Genomic DNA, 20,986 nt, shown 5'->3' on the forward strand with positions numbered 1-20,986 from the left:
ATATACCAGTATATTATAGCTGCCTTCGCTTTCTCTTTAAACCAGGTCAGCTTTTTTAACAATAGAGCCTTCTTCCTCGATTGTGTTTTTTCAGGCATCTAGTAACATGTTCTTAAATTATTCCCGTTTATCATTCACATTTTTCTGATTGCATTCTCTCTCCCAGCTGATTTGGCTCATAATTGTTTCCAGCTTTGTGAAATTGGCCCCATGAAAGCACCAGAAATATGTATTACTGGTCTGAACTTTATTCTGCTTGCACATTATAAATGTGATCAAGTCATGATCACTTGTACCTAAGCTACCACTATTTTTTAGTTCTGTGATCAGTTCTTCTTTATCTGTTAGGATAAGGTCTAATAAAGAATTCCCCTGGTTGACTGCAACACTTTCTGAGATAGGAAATTATCATCTATAATCTATAATCAATCCCTTGATTAAAGGACAAAGAATATACTCATCCAGGTGGCATAGGTAGTAGCAATGCAGTAATGCAGAGCTGACTGAGAGTGCTCAGACTTACGTCACCATGCTTAAACTCCTGTATTTCTTACAAACGAAACATTTTGTATTAAAACAATCTTGACTAGATAAATCTAGTGCATCTGCATTCCCACCCAGCAACATCATGTGGGGTAGCATCATTACCTTCACCAGAACCCTTTCCTTACCTTTGAAGAGAGAGAGGTAGCAGTGGTAGATGCTTCCGTAGACTATGTGGCATCTGGACTTGTGCTGATTTGCATGGAAAGGAGTTTGGCTGTTGAAAGCAATATGTGGGAAAAGGAAGCAGTTGGGTACAGTGAGGCGATTCAAGGCAGGGAGAGGAGACACAGGTAGGAGCCTATTTTACCAGGAAAGGTTGAAGTGGACATTTTGGGTAATGGGTTGAGATTGAATATCAGAAATACTTGATTCAGTAGGGATAGGAGTAAGAATCATAAGGAAGGGAAGGAAAAAACAAACTAATTTTAAAAAGCACATACATGCACAGAACCAAACTCTCTGAGGTCATGAATCGCTCCATTATCTTTGCTAGGGTTAATCTAGATTCAGGTCAATGTAAGACTGGTCAGAATCTGACTCAATATATCTAAAATTTATCCATATAAATTGGCCAGAATTGAGTACTGAGAATTACTCAGTACTACAATAGCAGTAGGAAGCAAAATACATGGTGATTGTCAGATAATTACACCTCTACCTGCTGTGGGAAAGTAACATTTTTCCTGTTATGAGCCTATATTGTATCACATAATGCAGTTATGTAAAAAGTCTTTCAGATGTGAATCACTGGTTTGTATTTGCACTTTCGATGAACACTCTTATTCTTCTCTCATTTGTATATGTACAATTATTTATACTTTGTCCCTCTCACTTTCCTATTCTTACACAAAAACATTCAAAAGCTTTAGACAGATATTTCAGATACTACCTAAAGAACAGTGGAGCTATACATTCTGTTGTGCCAGTAAGACAGGACAAGTCTATGGAGGATATCATAATGGAACTCCAAGCTCAAATCAGAAATAAAGTAAAGGAGTATTTACCAGGATTACCTTCACCCATGTCATAAAATGTATGCTAAAATGTTTCATAATCCAGAGATTTAAATACCAGTTTTACTATACCATATTTTTGTATAAACAAAGTGATAAATGTATAGCAAACTGACGTAACAGTGATGTCCACTTTATTGTTTTTTTCCAGTTTCTGACTATAGACACCCATAAGGAGGAGCAACTAGAAAATCAGCATAACAATGACAGAAGGTGAAAAGGATTTCAAGGACACTACTGGGATTATTGTGAAAAGTTTTGCATGTGAGAAAAAGCCAATGACATTTGGCTTTTAAATGGTTTCATAAATAAGAATTCCACCCCGGCTGCTGTTCACCATGTAGTTTTGCTTGTTTTCTAAATAAAATCTGTGTGGCATGGTGAAGGTGGAACTGAAGGGCAAAGGGTAAATTGGGTTCCTTGCCACGCATTATTATCACAATATGCATCTTGTAATCCATAGTGCTCACAATCAATGGGGGGAGTGTGTATGAGTCAGGAGGAAGTCCATAGAGAAACAAAGACAAAACATGAATAGAAACACATTATCATCAAATCAGATGTGATTTTCACCTATGGACATCAGCTCTTTGAAGGGAAATCCTAAAGCTTTCATTTTGTAATAGAAATCCTGCCAAAAACTCATCTCTCATCTCTGACCTTGTTTGGAGCACAAGCAGCTCTGGAGCCCTGCTGTGCATGCATATTTAAGAACACCACAGAAAGTTAACTCTCAACAGGGCATTAGATACAGTATCTCATGCAACAAATGTCAGACTCCATATCTGTACGTTTTTCTTCTCTTTTTTTCCAGTTTTGTTTAAGCTTACTCTAGTGCTTCTGTGGGTGTCCCTCCCAGTCAGGCTCCAAGGGAGGCCACTTTGTCTCACTATATCACAGTAACTGGGGGTGCGGGGAGGGGGGGGGGGGGCTCAGTTAGCAGACTAGGGCTCTGACCCTCTGGTCAGGGCAGAGCAGCACACGTTCTCTGGCCCAGCCTCCTGGCTGAGGCAGGCAATTATCCACAGTCTATAGGCCTGACACTCAAGTCAGGGCAGAGCAGTCTTTAGCCCCAAGCCTTCCAGCTTCGGTAGATAGTAACTGCCAGTCTAAGGGCCCTGACACTCGGGGTGAGGCAGAGCAATGAGCAGTCTTTAGTTGCAGCCTTCAGGCTGGAGCAGACAGCAAACACAGTCTGGGGCTCTCACCCTCTGGGCGGGACAGAGCAACAAGCAGTCGAAGACCTTGTCTATACTACAGAATTTTGTTGACGCAAGTTACGCTGATGATAAAAAAACGGTATAATTGCATCGCTTGTGCATGTTCACACAACATTCCTTCAGTCAGCAGAGCACATCTACAGTTGGTGCTCTAGCATCGACAGAGAGAGCAGTGTGCACTGTGGGTAGCTATTCCCCATCTTCTGCAGCGCAAGGACACCAAAATGAAAGCTGCCTTCTTGGTGGAGAAGCACGTGGTGATCGCTGTGTGGAAGCTGGCAACTCTAGACTGCTACTGATCAGTCACAAATCAGTTTGAAGTTGGGGCTGTGTTAACGCAAGTGTGAAGGGCCATTAATCGCATCCTGATATGAAGGACTGTGACTCTTGACAATGTGCATGAAATAGTGGATGGTTTTGTGGCAATGCGATTCACTAACTGTGGCGGGGTGATAGATGGCATGCATATCCCTATTTTGGACCTAAAACATCTTGCGATGGAGTACATCAATAGAAAGGGGTACTTCTCTATAGTATTGCAGGCACTTGTGGATCACTGTGACCATTTTACTGACATCAGTATGGGGTGGTCCAGGAAAGTGCATGATGCCAGTGCTCCTGAAGACGCATACCTGTACAGAAAGCTGCAAGCAGGGACTTTCTTTCCAGACCAGAAGATTCCAATGGGGGATGTTGAAGTGCCTATAGTGATCCTGGGAGATCCAGTGTACCCTTTACTCCCATGGCTCATGAAGCCTTACACAGGAAATGTGGACAGCAGCAAGGAATGCTTCACTAATAGACTGAGCAGGTGCAGAATGACCATAGAATGTGCCTTTGGCAGATTAAAAGCATGCTGGCACTGCCTTTATGAAAGGTTAGACCTAAATGAGGAAAATAGTTCCATGGTCATAGCAGACTGCTGTGCACTTCATAGTATTTGTGAGTCTAAGGATGAAAAGTTTCTCCTGGGGTGGAGCATGGAAGCAAATAGTCTGGTTGCTGATTTTAAGCAACCAGATACCAGGGCGATTGGAGGGGCACAATGGGGGGGCTATTTGAATCAGGGAGACTTTAAGGCACCATTTTGACAATGAGCTCCACTAATGTGTCTTTCTATACAACATTTTGTAATGCTTTGTTAACTTGCCATCTTGCATGAAAATTTTGATGATTGCTTCCTGACCATGATTTGTACTCATCAAATGATCAAACTGCCACTGTGTATTAATTCTAGCAGCAACCACCATGTGAAGGAGACCAATAAAGATTGGTTATCTTTTAGGCAGTATGTTTTTATTAAATACCAATTAAGAAAACACACAAAAGGCTTGGTGGGAAGGGAGGATAACAACCAAGGTAGTTCTTCGCTACGGGGGGGGGTGTCGATTTAAGATACGCAAATTCAGCTACGTGAATATGTTCTTATGAGATTTCATAATAGCAAATGTTGCAAAGTGTATGACTGTTACAGGAGAGAAGAAACATCTGTTTTAATACCAAATCAAAACTTATCTATAGTTTTGGTCATATTTCGTATTCTTCTGTGAGTTTTATCTAACTGCACAACTAAAACTTAGGAAAACTCTCACTGGTGAAATGGAATGAAAATCCTATTTAGTGAAGTGAATATAGTACTGAATGAGCTTGTATACAATGTAACTGGCTACTTACGAATATGCATTGAGTGGTGCTATTGCAGCATTGCGTTTTTCTCTGTGACAGTATTCCCAAGTAATTGTTTCACCTGCTGGCCAATCCTCCTTTATGGCGGTCCAAGCGGGGAAAGAAAATAAGATAAAATAAATTAGTTCTGACTTAATGAAATGGTAGTATAAACAATTACTGACTGTGCCTTTGGATAAATTCAGATGGAACTATTAGAATTATAGCAATAACCTGCAAATCTGTTTTCACTGGGAGGGAGGTTAACTATGGTGAGAGAAAATTGTTGCAGTTTATTTAGCAGATACGATATTTTAATATAAAAGTTTTTCTTTAATAGTATCTGTTGTGTTTCCAAACTGATCTTTTTTTCAGGGCTGTTTCCTCTTCTCCATACTTCTTCAATATTGTTGTTCAACTCTAGTGGAATCTTATAATGAAAAGAATAATATCTACTCTATGCCACGCTTTGCCTAATTGAAATAGTCCTCTGAACTAGATGTTTTCCCAGTTTGTAGTACAAATGCAAAATTTTATAAATAAATATGTAACACTTCTCCGCAATTTTCACATTCTACTTTCTTGTATAATTCTTTGTTTAGTTTATTCCTACTTTTTGTATAGCTACATTATATAGATACGTTTGGTCTTTATCTCAGTATTGTCAATACCCAGTTTGTTGTGACTTTCACAATATTTGGTGTTTCTCTTAAAGCCCCAGTGCCTGGGGTCATTTGAATATGTGAAAGATTCAACTTTCATTAAAAATACTACCACTCTGATCTGGTAGTTCTTTACATTCAGTTTGCAAGAATCCCATCCAGAATTTTTATTATTCTTTTAGGTTTTAAAAATGATTCTTCAGAAAGAATTAAAAATAAATTCATACAAATTGTACCATGTGTGGCAAGGCACCTCTTTTGTCTCGCCAGACCAAGCACTTCCCCCTCTGGCGAAGGTGGGGTAAATCAGTCCCACTCCACTCTGGCAGCATTTGTCTCCCCCACCCCCTTCTGTGCTCCTTTGGCCATATTTCCTGGGTAGGCCTACGGGGTGATCATCCACCAAACAAAAGGGGAATAGTCCTATAAATACAAAAACAAAGTGTGATACCTTCCCCTGCTTCCTCACTGGAGCTGGCTGTCTCCCTGTAGCTTGCCCCGGGGTGTCAGTCCTTCTCCTAGCAGCAGGGGCGGCTCCAGGCACCAGCTCAGCAAGCGTGTGCCTGGGGCGGCAAGCCGCGGGGGGCAGCCGGTCACCGTGAGGGCAGCAATCATGCTGCCTTCGGCAGCATGCCTGCGGGAGGTTTCGGCGGCAATTCGGTGACGGGTACGCTGAAGGCACGGGATCGGCGGACCTCCCGCAGGCATGCCGCCAAATCCATGTTACCAGCGGACCTCCCGCAGGCATGCCACCGAAGGCTGCCTGACTGCCGTGCTTGGGGCGGCAAAATACATAGAGCCGCCCCTGCCCAGCAGGCACTCAGGAAGGCACTTTCTCATAGGGGAAGCAGCCTCCCCTCCTGAAGAAGCTTACTTCTCTGCTGCCACTAGCTTGTCTCTCTCGCCCTCCTGGTTTTACAAGGTCTCAGGCAGCCCTTAACTCATCCAGGTGTTCCTAATTGACCTGACCAATTCAGCTTATAGGGAAGAGGCCTTTAACATTCTAGGGATAACATATCTCCCTTCTTACATCCTCTTGCAGCCTTCCAGCCTGACTGGAATAGTCACACATGGCTATTTGCTTTAGAAAACAATCTGTTTTGTTTTAACAACAATACCATGGCTTATAATAATTTTTACTAGAGCTGATCATGTAATGCATTGCAAATAAATTATCAGATTAATTTAACCCTTTTTACTATTCACAGATGTCTACAATCTTGATTTCTGTTTGTCACAAGTACTCACCACATAGTTTAGATTAACATAAATAATAATCTGTGCAAATTATTCAACTTTGACTTTTTGTTGTATATCATTGGACAACTAAATGAGATGTATTGCCTCTGCTCCCTAATTGGATTATTAAAAGTTTTAAAATAGGAGAATAATGAATTCTGGCTCTTTGAGAATTAAATTGGCAAAGTAGAACATCTGGCCTCATGACTGTACACCATTAATGGATCAGTATTTACCCATAGTTTCTAGACACTGATATCTGAGGGTGAAACTCACCCCTGTGCAGAAGGCACCACTTAAGTGGGTCAAAGGACCATGCTAAGATGGAGCCTTCCCTCTTAAATTTCATTCTTGGGTATATTCCCGATACCTGGGTATTTCCTGGTAACAAGGCAGTGTGGTTCCAACATGCAGGTTTGGTCACTAAAAAATTAATCCTGCGAAAATGGAAAAGTTGATCCCCACTAAATATTGAAGCCTGGCTCAGGGATATGGCTGACCTCGCAGCTAACGAATGACGGGCAGAAAATTCAAAGCAATTTGGGCTGACTTTTTAAAGGTTTATGATTAACATAGACCCTGAAGATAGATATGTTGCTTCCCCTCCCCTCCCTTATCCTAACCTTCTTTGTTTACTTTGTGTATTATAAGGGATCTGGTATTTTGGTAAATTTGTTGTATTTGGAAAAATTAATAAAAAACAGAATGCACCACTTAAGTCCCTTCCTTTGTCACAGATGTAGAAGTTTCTCATCTGCTGTCCCGTAACCCCTCCACTTACCCAATGACAGCATCACGTCCCATCTCCTGATTGCCCTAGCACCTATTCTCATCCCCTACCATATTCTTCTCTTTAATCTCTCTCTCTTGTCCCTGCCCCCCACCCCCAGCTCTTTCCCTTCTGTGATGGGGTTTACAGATCCTACTCTCAGGTAAAAAGAGTGGTAGAACGGTATTGGGCAAAGAAGCTGCTGGTCATGATCCCCATGAAGGACATGCTTAAAAGGGAGCTCTGGTAGTATAACATGGGGGGAACGTGGAGGAGAGACTGGCTACAAGAAGGCAGACATACTGCAGCCGCTGAGGCAGAGCAATCTAGAAGAGAAGGACTGGGACTGTGAGTAAGGCCTGACAAGGATCCCTCTTCCCCCTTGGCTAAGAGGAGGCACACCTGGACTCTGAGGGTGAGCTAGGAAGCAAACCTCCTTTCCCAAACTGATGCCCTGAACTACCGAGACTGTGGAAGCAGAAGGCTGGGGGCTATACCCCAGATTGAAGGGAAACAGGGAAAGTAGAAAATGGCCCAGGGGAGGCTGATCATAGAATCATAGAATATCAGGGTTGGAAGGGACCTCAGGAGGTCATCTAGTCCAACTCCCTGCTCAAAGCAGGATCAATTCCCAACTAAATCATCCCAGCCAGGGCTTTGTCAAGCCTGACCTTAAAAACCTCTAAGGCAGGAGATTCCACCACCTCCCTAGGTAACCCATTCCAGTGCTTCACCACCCTCCTAGTGAAAAAGTTTTTCCTAATATCCAACCTAAACCTCCCCAACTGCAACTTGAGACCATTACTCCTTGTTCTGTCATCAGGTACCACTGAGAACAGTCTAGATCCATCCTCTTTGGAACCCCCTTTCAGGTAGTTGAAAGCAACTATCAACTCCCCCCCCATTCTTCTCTTCTGCAGAATAAACAATCCCAGTTCCCTCAGCCTCTCCTCATAAGTCATGTGCTCCAGCCCCCTAATCATTTTTGTTGCCCTCCGCTGGACTCTTTCCAATTTTTCCACATCCTTCTTGTAGTGTGGGGCCCAAAACTGAACACAGTACTCCAGATGAGGCCTCACCATTGTCGAATAGAGGGGAATGATCACGTCCCTCAATCTGCTAGCAATGCCCCTACTTATACAGCCCAAATGCCGTTAGCCTTCTTGACAATAAGGGCACACTGTTGACTCATATCCAGCTTCTCGTCCACTGTAACCCCTAGGTCCTTTTCTTCAGAACTGCTACCTAGCCATTCGGTCCCTAATCTGTAACAGTGCATGGGATTCTTCCGTCCTAAGTGTAGGACTCTGCACTTGTCCTTGTTGAACCTCATCAGGTTTCTTTTGGCCCAATCCTCAATTTGTCTAGGTCCCTCTGTATCCTATCCCTACCCTTCAGCGTAGTTATCACTCCTCCCAGTTTAGTGTCATCTGCAAACTTGCTGAGAGTGCAGTCCATGCCATCCTCCAGATCATTAATGAAGATATTGAACAAAACTGGCCCCAGGGCCGAACCCTGGGGCACTCCACTTGAAACCAGCTGCCAACTAGACATGGAGCCATTGATCACTACCCATTGAGCCCAACGATCTAGCCAGCTTTCTATCCAGCTTATAGTCCATTCATCCAGCCCATACTTCTTTAACTTGGTGGCAAGAATACTGTGGGAGACCATATCAAAAGTTTTGCTAAAGTCAAGGAATAACACATCCACTGCTTTCCCCTCATCCACAGAGTCAGTTATCTCCTCATAGAAGGCAATTAGGTTAGCCAGGCATGACTTGCCCTTGGTGAATCCATGCTGACTGTTCCTGATCACTTTCCTCTCCTCTAAGTGCTTCAGAATTGATTCCCTGAGGACCTGCTCCATGATTTTTCCAGGGACTGAGGTGAGGCTGTCTGGCCTGTAGTTCCCCAGATCCTCCTCCTTCCCTTTTTTAAAGATGGGCACTACATTAGCCTTTTTCCAGTCATCTGGGACCTCCCCCGATCGCCAGGAGTTTTCAAAGATAATGGCCAATGGCTCTGCAATCACATCTGCCAACTCCTTTAGCACCCTCGGATGCAGCGCATCCGGCCCCATGGACTTGTGCTCGTCCAGTTTTTCTAAATAGTCCGAACCTCTTCTTTCTCCACAGATGGCTGGTCACCTTCTCCCAATACTGTGCTGCCCAGTGCAGCAGTCTGGGAGCTGACCTTGTTCGTGAAGACAGAGGCAAAAAAATCATTGAGTACATTAGCTTTTTCCACATCCTCTGTTACTAGGTTGCCTCCCTCATTCAGTAAGGGGCCCACACTTTCCTTGACTTTCTTCTTGTTGCTAACATACCTGAAGAAACCCTTCTTGTTACTGATCTGGAGTGGCAGCCAGAAGGGACTGAGCCACCCCTCACTTCTCTCCCTTTGGTCCCTGGGCTGGGACCTGGTGGAGAGGTAGAGCCTGGGTCCCGCCTCCTGAGAGATCCTGGAGGACCAGGGAGAGGCGACAAACTGTAGCTTGGCAGCCACGCCCTTGGACTGCCCAGAAGGTTTGGAGAAACTGTTTGGATGCAGCGTGACCACTAGACCTGCTGGCCCCGAGCAAAGCCTGCAACTCCCTCAGAATGCAAGCATGCTTTAGTCTCTCCAGTTTTAAAGAAAACCACCCTTGATGCCACTTATCTCTCCAACTGTCACCCCACCTCCCTTTCATCTTCTAAACTCATTGAACACATTGTTTCCAATTGCTATTGAGGTCCTCTCCTCCAGTGCCATCCTAGACCCTCTCCAGTCCAGCTTCTGCCCCTTGCACTGCATTGACACCATTCTCATCAAAATCTCTAATGACCTCTTCCTAGCTAAAGCTCAGAACAAGTGCTTCATCCTCATTCTCCATGACCTATCAGACACCTTTGATGCAGTTGACCATGTTCTTATTAAAATCTTGTCCTTCCTTGTCTCCCATGACTCTGTCCTCTCCTGGTTCTTCTCCTACCTCTCTAATCACTCCTTCAGCATGTCCTTTGAAGGAACCTCCTCATCCCCGTCCACCTTTCTGGATATTTCAGGATATTTTCTTGATCCCCTTCTCTTCTCACTTGACACCTTATCTTCAGGTAATCTCATCCACAAATACAAATTCAACTACCACCTTATTGCTGGTGACTCATAGATCTACCTCGCTTCTCCAGGCCTGTCTCCTTCTGTCAAAACTAAAATCTTAGCCTCTCTCTGATGACATCTTGTGGATGTCTAGCTATCAGCTCATTTTCAACATCACTAAAACAAAGCTCTTCTCCCCCCACCCACTCTAAGCCCTCCATGCTACTTCCATTCTTGATCACTGTGGAGAATACCATCATCTTGCCTGTCATTCAGGGCCATTACCTGGGCATCATCTTTGACTTCGATCTCTGTCTAGGCCCTCACATTGAGGCTTTAATCTAAATCATGGTGATTCTGTATGCATAACATCTAAGATACAGCCTTTCCTGTCCATTCACATAGCTACTACTCTTGTTGAGGCTCTCAACTCACATCTGGATTACTGTAACATGTCCCACTCATGTCCATTCAGAATGCTACTGCATTCTCTGACCTAGCCCATCATTTTTACCATGTCACCCATCTCTTTGCATCCTTCCTCTGGCTCCCTCTTCTCTATCACATCAAACACAAGCTACTTGTCTTCACTTTCAAGGTCTTTCATCACCTGTTCCCACCCTACCTATCATCTCTCATTCGCTATAGAGATATCAACTCCTGCCTCTGATTGGCCCATGATACCTTTCTCCAGCGCTCATTTGTTAGATTTTCCAGTAAGCGCATTTGTACTTTCTCCCATTCTGCCCCTCACAGGTGGGAAGAGTTCCTTGTAAACATCTGCAAAATTAACTCATTATCCTCCTTCAAATTCTCTGTTTCTGTTGTGATGCCTGCAAAAAACTTGACAACGGTTTGGCCCCTGGTGTGCTGATGCCACTGTGCACCATGCTGACCAGTATTGTCTCCTTGTTTCCTTGTACTCCCTCATCTATCAATCTGAATCCATTTATGGTCTCCTGTTTTATACTTAGTTTATAAACTCTTTGGGGTAGGGACCATCTTTTTGTTCTGTGTTTGTACAGCCCCTAGCACAATGGGGTCTTGGTCAAAGGCTAGGGATCCTAGGCACTATGTAAATACAAATAATAAGTCTCATCTAGGACCTATTTTTATTATTTAAGTGGGATTTATTTGGTGCAGAGGCCTTGTACTTGGCCTGTGTGCCTGGCTTGCCTGTAACAAGTATATATAAATATAAGGAAATATTGTGATATCTCAAATATCTCAATAGTGAATCAGGCCTTAGTCTTTTTGGGTTGTGTATACATTAGATTGACATGTTCTGGAACTTAACACGTTTGCTTTTTTATGTGAAGATAGAATACTATTTGCACACTGACTGTACGTACAATACATCCTTTCTGCTTGCATTATTCTCTGTCATTAAAGGCAGTAACTTTACATATTTTAACATAATGCTTTTTTATTTAAGATGTACATCATAATAATTAGATGTCTTTTTTTTTTTTTTTTTTTTTACAAAATTAATCAAGAGAAAGAAATTGTTTACCCAGTGTGGATGTGTGCTGAATAATCTATAAAGCAAATCTCGCAGTTTGGACCTATAATTAATATGTTGTTATTGGCACATGTTTACGTATTTTAGGATGTAATGCCCCATTGGTTTCATATTCTGTTTCTTTATTTTTTATGTATAAGATCTTAATGATAAAACAAGAGATGGATAGCACCACCAGTGTTGAAATAATTGATTTGAGTTGTATTTCAGGCTTGTGACATGAAAGTTCCAAAGAATCACAGCACTTGACTGTCCCCGTTCAGTAGTTAGTAAGACACTAAAAGCTCTCAGCAGAAATTTCTGACCCTATGACAGGATCCTTGCAGATTGAGAAATCGCCAATATCCAGGGGGGCTGTCTTACGGGTACAGAACTACATAAATCTAAGATGGGTATTTTGTGAATTATAGCTGTGGAATGGAAACAAGACCTGTCAAAAAAAATTGTGGCAAGAAAACAGGAGTGTGAGTGTGAACAAGAGAGAGACCCATTCCAGAATAACCAATAGCCTTGTGTTTAGGGCATTCACATGGGACGTGATTCAGAGCAGGGACGTGAATCTGGGCCTCCCACATCTTTCTCTTGCTCTCTCTCATTGAAGCTATCTCGCTTTGTATAAATAATGAAATATTCATTGGTTCAGAGAAAGTAAGACTGACTTTATAGCATAGTGGTTGTAGAGCTCACTTGGGACATGGAACATCCAGGTTCAAGTCACTGCTCCAGTTCAGCGAGAGCTATTCTGGCATGGGTCTCCTTATTCTATCCTGGACCTGGGAAACTTTCTGGATGGAATTTTTGTGGAACCAGAAATGCTTCTGTGAACATTTCAATTTTGACAGATCAGCATTCTCTGATGAAAACACATTAAATCAAAAATTCCCAACCAGCTCTACTTGCACATACATGATTAACCTTATCATCATCAAATTTGATATGGGAAAAGAATTTCCCCTAAAGGTCTGGGGAGAGATGCTGCTGTCCTCTGTCTTTTTCAGGTTGGTAACTTCTTTCTCAAAGTCAAAAAATTTGCAACCACCTTCTGTTTACTAGAAAATTAAGAATAAAATATGTATCTATGATGACAATAAGCCTATCTAATGTATTTGTTTGGGTGTTTTGAGCATTAGACATAGAATACTTAACCTTCAAGAGTAAGGCATGCAAGGAGTAGGGGAGCAAGGTTTTCTTTGCTTAGTTTGTAATAAAATGTTTAATGTCTCGTGAACTTACCCCCCCACTTGCCTTTTATGAGCCCCATAGGGGTTGTGACGCACACCTTGAGAAACACTGCTCTACAGCACTAAACTAGGGTTGTCAATTAGGTTCCAAGTATGCTGAATTCAATGCACTTCTTGTGCTTGTAGTAGGCATTGGTGGATGCTGATTGTTCCTGACTTGTCTTTCAATGTTTCTATATTACATTTTCCCCACCCTCATTTCCTTTCTTCTTGTATCTTCCAACATAGCTTTCTCCCAACCCTCTGGGGTGTGTAGGAAACCATTTTGGGAGGAGGTACCATGTCAGTGTTCTGGCTGTCTGCATCTCCCCAGTAAATCATCTTCAATGTATTTCCTTTCTGTTTGGTTTGCTGTGCAATGCTGCAGTTTGCCCTCATTTTTATGCTTGCCTTGTGTAACCTACTTGCCAGGAAATGGCATTTTTCACAATAAGTATAATATTTTTTAAAAAAATTTAGACTTATTACTAATAAGACATAAAAACTAGACAGTTTTTGGACTACTTGTTGATTTCCCTGGAAGATGGTGACTTGCCAGTAAAACAGTTTCAATCAGTGTTTTCCCCTGTAGGTAATGCTATATTTAATAAAAAACCCTCTTGGAAAAGCAATACATCCAAAAAAACATGTATGTGTGTTATCCTGAAGAAAAGATTAGATTGGATAGTGGTGTCTATTGTCTGACCTATCTCATACCAAATAAATTCCCCTCTTTATATATCTAGACAGGATTACTATGTATAAATCAAGAGGCGGTAATTAGAAATGAATGAATGAAAGTCCCCACCCAGATGGCTTTCCTAAAGGAGTCCTCATCACCCATGCCATCTTACCTTTTCAAAAAGGTGTTTAGGTAAAAGATATTGTAAAGACTATCTTGATTCCAGGTTAACACCAGATGGAGTAAATATGACACAACATTTTCTTTTAAATTTATTTTGATACAAAGCACTTATCACTCACAGGCATGTGGTCCTAATCTTAAAGATAAATTGATTCATTCACTTCAAATACCACATAACCATTCACACACCATTGAGCTTAACACTATTAAAGGGTAATTTCCCCTGAAGGAATTGTGCCCGCTGCAGCAACATTTGTGAGTCTTTTTATCATACCAAGGCAGGTAAAGAGATTAAAATAAAAGGCTTCATCAAGTGTGCAATCACATACATACGCTTCGTTTTGAACTGTCCATGTGTTGAAGCAGCAAATAAACATTCCTGAACATCTGAACACTTCTGTACATAATAAGAAGAGCTGACTGTACTCAGCCCACTACCAAATGTTTTGTTGATGTTAGGCAAGTGAGATCCCTCTCCCCTGCACTGAGTACAGTAATACAGAACTATAATTATTATGGAAAAATCATTTTGTCCTTTTATCATTTGAATATAATAAAACCTAATGGAATAAATCAAGGGACATATTTTGCCTTTGCCTGTTTTCATAATCCTCATGATATTTTTATGATTCTCGCCATTTCCTTTAGTTTCTCTACAATGATTCCTTAAGCACTTTACTATTACAGCTTTTGGTGTATAGCAAACACTAAGGTTACAGTAGGGCTTTTGTTGTAACCCGCTCTTTTCACATATTCAAACTTTGTCGGAGATTTTCCTTTTGGGCTGAATGTTTTTAACATAGTTTCACCCAAAGATGATTTTAAAAAAATGCAAAATCTGTTTCCCATTTTTGAGTTGCTGGAAGGGTAATGATGTATAGTCCTGATTTTCCTTTATGCTAAGGCTCCTTTACATTGCCCTGACAGAGTAAAGGGGCCCTAATAACATTCCTACCCACTTGAAGATCCCTTTCCTCTCAGAATAGTGTCAAGGAGTCTTAATATAAATGAGATTTAGGGTCATATAATGTTTCCACTATAAAAAGATCAGGGTGAAACCCTGGCCCCATTCAAGTCAATTGGTATTTTGCCATTGACTTCAATGGGGCCAGGTTTTCACCCTGACACTTTTTGTACATAAATTTCTTTAAAAAATTGATGAACTTTTGGGAGCAGATCCTCAGATGTTGTCAAAACTATTTTGGGGGGGCGGGGGGAATGAAAAATGGCTTTTTGACAAAACAATTTTCCACAAAAATATTTTCATTAAAAATGTTCAGGTTATCATTGAAAAAATCAAAACTCAACTTTCTTCCAGTTTTAACCAACATGTTTTTTGTTTAAAAGTGGGGGGAAAAAATCACACTTTGATATTTGTTTTTATTTTTTGTCAAAAAAAAAAGTGCTAGAAAAATCATTGTTGCCTGACCAGCTCTATTAGTTAACACTTTATCTAATCTGTGTATTTAACAGAATTATTTGTTTCCTGATAGGTTTTCCATTACTGTATATTGGACACAAGTGATGTGTTGAATATTTTTTATTTTCAAATGATCATGATATTTATTTCCATCTCTATATTTATCCATATGTGTCATATTCAGCTGTAACTTCTGTACTGTGGAGGTAATAAGATTCGTCTGCTCCTAACACCCTTTTAATAGTTCATCAAAATAGAAAACCTGAAGTGTCTTAATGATATATGCATATGCTTGCAACTTTTATGAGAACTCTGCTGTATAACAATCTCCTGTAAAAGCAAACCTACTTATAAACAAACAGGAAAAAAAAGCTGAGACATACTGTATGAATAAAAGAACTGTGAGTGGAGAAGAAAGATTATTACCAGTTTCACTACTGTACACACAGTAAAAGCAACATTTGAAATAAATGTAATAGGCTAAATTATAGAAGCTCAGAGGCGGTGTACACTAAACAGAGAGAATCTCCAAGCCAACTCCTATCTTCTCCAGTGCATCTGCAGAGGAAGCAGCCAAATAATTTGGATTTGAATATGCTCACCCTAATTTTGAGTCTGATCTATGAATGTTTAAAAGAAATAAATATCTGTCCTGAAAAGTAAAATATGAATAAGTGGTAATATCACAATTCTTCTAGTGTTTCCAACTTGACATTTTTTTATTGTAGAAAACAGAGCTTGAGAGAATCTTCCATAACCTGTTCAGATAGTTTAGCTTTTTCTGTTTGTGAATTTTCCATGAGCAGCTGTTTTTTCAGACTTGTTTAGAGAATATTTTCTGCTAATAATTCTTGGTCTATAGATTGTGGATAATTCATTGAAATATTCATGATCTGAAATTCCATATTTGAACTGTGTTGGTTAGCTATGATTGAACATATAGGACCCAAGGGATTGTTTCTGTTTCCAGTTTGGATGAGCATAGCTCTTAGAATCAGGTTTTCAGTACAAGTAATTACATTTAGGAATCCAATGTTCACTTTCCATGAATATTTTGTAATATTGTGGATAGTTTTATCAATCATTTCTGTCAGTACATTTGTTTGATAGAATCTACATGGAAAGCAAACAGAAGGGGTGCATGAACACAGGCAAAGCACATTCAATTTTTTTTTATCAGAGCAAATATCCATGCAAAAAATATGTTCACACAACTCTACTATGAAGTCTTGTGACCTACAAAACTGCCCTCCTGCCTCTCTGGTAAACAACCCAAGGGAGATTATGTAGAAGTGGTAGACCTCACAGACGCTAATACTAAACAAGTGTGTGATAAGAATCAGGCCCGGAGACTCTCCATTAGTAGCACATATGATGCTACCTATAGAATAGTATTGCTTTGAGTCTGGTGCTTCAGTGCAATGGTGATATCTTCAGAACACAGAACTAGTGGATATTTGTTAGAACAAAATAACCCAGAGTTTCCTAAAACACAATGGAACTCTAGGACCTTTTTTACTTAAGCAAAGGACAAGTTTTGCAAATTGTATGGCATTATTTTCCTAATAGTCCAACAATCTAGTTTTCCATAATAAGCTACTTGGAGTATAATGGCAAAATAGCTCATTTAAACATGCCTGGAGGGATTTCTGGTGCAGATAATCTGTCAACATTATGCACATTTCATTGCCTGCAGAAGAATCCAAGAGATGAATTTATTCTTGACATAGAAATATATTTCAGTAGGGAGACTATTGTGTTAACTTCATATTGAACAGAAAGGTAGGTCCAGACTCTCAGTTGGGATAAAATGGCATAGTGCTAGCAAATAAAATGAAGCCACACCATCCTATGCCAGCTGAGAATCTAACCTGTAGTTTACAAAAGTGCATCACAAAATAGTGTTAAAAATTGTAAAAACAGAGCCCAATTTTCTGTTTAAGTTGCTGTCTAGTTAATGTTTATAATGTTTTTGTTGTTGCTTTTTTTAGGACCACCTCAGAGAACAGTGTCTCCCAAACAGGAACATGAAGAAAGGAAGCATGACAAAGTCACAGACAAAGGAAGCGAAAGTGGGACTTCCTGCAATGAGTTGTCCACCTCTAGTTGTGACAGCCATTCAGAGGCTAGCACCCCTCAAGAAAATGCTGCTAGCACCCAACAGTCAACAGCACACCAGCCAAATACTCTAACTTTGGATCGTCCATCAAAGAAGGCCCCATTGCAGTGGATGCCACCTCCAGACAAACGCAGGAACAGTGAACTCTTTCAAACTCTCATTAGCAAGTCTAGAGAAACAAATCTTTCTAAAAAGAAGGTATGTGAGAAGCTGAGTGTTGAAGAAGAAATGAAAAAATGTATTCAAGATTTTAAAAAAATCCATATTCCAGATTACTTTCCAGAGCGCAAACGGCCATGGCAGTCTGAACTCTTACAAAAATATGGGTTATAGTTAATTGCCTCCCTCATGAAGTATCTCTGGTGCATTTGATGTTTATTAAAGTTGCCACTATCCTACTGCTGTCCTCCTTATGGTCCACTCTGCAGTCAGAGTGATTCCTGCTGCTTATTTCTTTCTGTGAACAGTGGATGTTGGATAGTTCATGGTTTCTTAAAAAAAAAAAATAAACAAAAACAAGATGAATCTGGTCTAAACCATTTTATATTAGTAAAACAAAATGTGCATGATCAAGAAAGTTGGTTTTCACACTATAATCATCTGGGATTCATTGTCATTTTGTAACTCATCAAATAAAAAACCCAATCATCAGATCACTGCTCACTTTATGTCATCAGTAAAAATGACTCAACCTTGCTATGGATGGAGAGAAACAGGGTTTTAAATTTGATAGGACTGGTTACAGAACCAAATCCCAATACTCTTTCAATGTTAATGCAATAAAGCAAATATCTATTTTGCATGAGCACAATGTTACAAATAAATCACACAAGAACAAGAGGTTTGTCTGTTGCTTGGGTAAATATTTGTTTAATGCCAAGCCTATAAGCGTAAAATGTCTTGGGGATTGAATTTGCAGATCTGTGATTTTTTTGTGTGTACAGTGTTCTGTATGTAAGGATGGTGTAAATATGCCTTATACTGTTTCATTATTGCACCAACATTCATCTATTAGTGCTTGTCAGAACTATTTCTGTGAAATGCAAACTTAATGGCAGATTGTGAAAACTGGTTTGATGGTCTGAAAGTTTCTGTTATCATGTTAGTCAACAAAATTGGAGAAAAATAAAAAAGACATTAATGTATTTATTAAAAAGAACCATCTGGTAGATTTTCTCGGCTATCATTGTCTTCTTTGAGTAGATCTAAGGCTAATTGTTACAATTTGTTCTGTGTTTGCATAACACTTCAACTCTGTTACTGAAAAAAACAAAAACAAAGAGAATATGTTTCAACAGCCGGTGAGTAAATGTTTGGGTGCTAGAGTTTAATTGGAGTTTTTGACAGAGACTCAGTAAGATCAACAGAACCACATTACTGATTTTAAAGCACACAACCAACTATGATAAAGATCTCAACCAGGAGTGCACTAATGTAATATTTTAACTGACCAAACAGAAAACAGTTCTGACAGCTATTGGAAAACTCCTCTTAAAATATTGGATTTCAAAATGTCAATAACCTGGTGCATTACACTTACAAATGATGAGTTTAGTATGAATATTCAGCTCTAGAGTAGACAAAAACGGAATTCATAAACCAGATATGAAAATCAATATCTTTTTCAATATAACACAAAATCTCTGGTTAAAACAAACATGTTTTGAATCTATAAAAGTGTTGCTGGAGCATGGAGGAGAGCTTCTAAAGAATTGGCAAATGTGTGCAAAAGCATTAATAATTATTAATACTATTATAATCTCATATATATATATATATATATATATATAGTTATGAAGATCTATAGATGTTCTTACAGCAATGTAGGAAGACATAATTCTGTTCTTAATGATCATTTCAGCTAAATTTAGTAAATAAGGGTTGTAAACACCAGGATCATCCCCATCACCTTTGCAGCCTATGAGTCCTCTGATATAGCAGGTCATTTTTTATGAAAAACTGCATATTCTTGATAGCAGCTCAGCAGCTTTATTCCTTCAGAAGGCATAATCACTATGTAAACCTAGTAACTATCAAGTTAAAGGTCTTATTTATTATCTTTAATGCGCTCCATGATCTGGGACCAGAATGTCTAAAAGCCCATTCACAGCTCCAGGATGAAGATCACGATTAACAAGTACACTCCTCTGGCACAATGGAACTCTCCGATAAGGGTAAAGCTTGTCTGTGCAAGAGACAGAGATTTCTTAGGGTCTGGTCTGGGTCTGTGAAATGAACTCCCGCAGGAACTAAAACCCATCACAAACCTCCTCACTTTCCGCTCCAAGTGCAAGATGCATTTCTTTGACCCTGCCTTCTCTAACAAACATATATATATATAAACCAACAAAAATACCAAGAGAACCCCATCAAAACAAATATAAGCCCCAGAGAACAAGGTTTTCAAAAAAGCCCTCGAGGCCAGATTTTCAGGTGCTCAGTGCACATAATTGGAACCAGATTTTCAAAAGTACTCAGCTCTGAATAGCTCCAATAGTGAAACTTATGGCCAGATGTTCAAAAAAACTCACCCAGTGTGCTGAGCCTTTCTGAAAATCTGGCTTCTTATTTTGGTGCATAAATAGGAGCAGAATTCTTGTGAAAATCTGGCCCCAGGTATGGACTCTGACATTTTTTTTTGAAACTCTGTCCCCAAATGCTATGAGAACAGTTGTCCAGAGAGACCATCTTTTTCTGTGCAATACTGCCACAGTTAGAGCAGGTGAAGTGCTTGGACTAGAGTCCCCTGTATACGACGAGTGAGGCATTCATTGTGAGGAATTCTTGACTTTGGAATTCACTTCTGTCCACAAATAAAGCTGGTCAAAACTCAGAATTTCTGTTCAATGGGAAACTGACATTTTAAAAAACAATTGTACTGAATTGGAACAAAAGATAAAATTTTGAAATTTTCCACAAAATCAAATTAAATAAAGCTGTTTTGGGTCCATCAAAAGGTTTGATTTTGATTTCAACATTTTATTTTTATTTCATTATTTATTTTCAATGTTATGTATTCTTTTTGCTTTATTTTATATTAAAATTAGGATTTAATGAATTCTAATTTATAATAATTGGTGATTGATATTCGGTTTATTTGGTATTGTAATAGATATTGTCATGGATAATGGGTATTTTAAATGGTATTCTAAATTCTAACAGAGTCCCACATGGAGCAGTTGTCAGTCCAATTCTATTTAATATTTTTATCAACAATCTAGACAATGATTTAAAATCTTAGCTGGTACAGTTTGCTAATGACACAAAGATTGGTGGGGTAGTAAATAATTAGGAGGATGAATTGCTGTTAGGGTGACCTGAATTACCTGGTTAAATGGTCAGAAACATGAAAAATACATTTTAATTCAGCCAAATGTGGGTTAATACATCTGGGAACTAAGAATGCAGGTTATTCCTATCAGATGGGAGACTCTATTAGAAAGCATTAATTCAGAGAAGGACTTCAGGGTCACCATAAATATTTGGCTCAACATGAGATTTCAGTGCAATGCTGTGGCTAAAAGGGCTAATGGGATCCTTGGATGTATAAAAAGGGAAATATCAAATAGAAGTGGGGACATGATCTTGCCTCTGTAAACAGCACTAGTAAGACAGTTACTAGAATAATGTATCCCATTCTTCTGTC

At 39.8% G+C, this 20,986-nt stretch overlaps 1 protein-coding gene across 1 annotated transcript in view; it reads left to right on the forward strand.

The window, feature by feature from the left end:
• KCTD8 (potassium channel tetramerization domain containing 8) overlaps positions 1 to 18,512 on the forward strand; it is a 165,121-nt gene extending 146,609 nt beyond the window's left edge. The window contains exon 2 of the mRNA XM_005300616.4: positions 17,213 to 18,512. Coding sequence (XP_005300673.2) covers positions 17,213 to 17,673 — 461 coding nt within the window. The 3' untranslated portion in view covers positions 17,674 to 18,512. The remainder of the gene's footprint in view (positions 1 to 17,212) is intronic.
• Positions 18,513 to 20,986: the final 2,474 nt, after the last annotated feature.

The sequence above is a fragment of the Chrysemys picta genome, chromosome 5, assembly GCF_011386835.1.
Source record: "Chrysemys picta bellii isolate R12L10 chromosome 5, ASM1138683v2, whole genome shotgun sequence".
NCBI classification, from domain to species: Eukaryota; Metazoa; Chordata; order Testudines; family Emydidae; genus Chrysemys; species Chrysemys picta.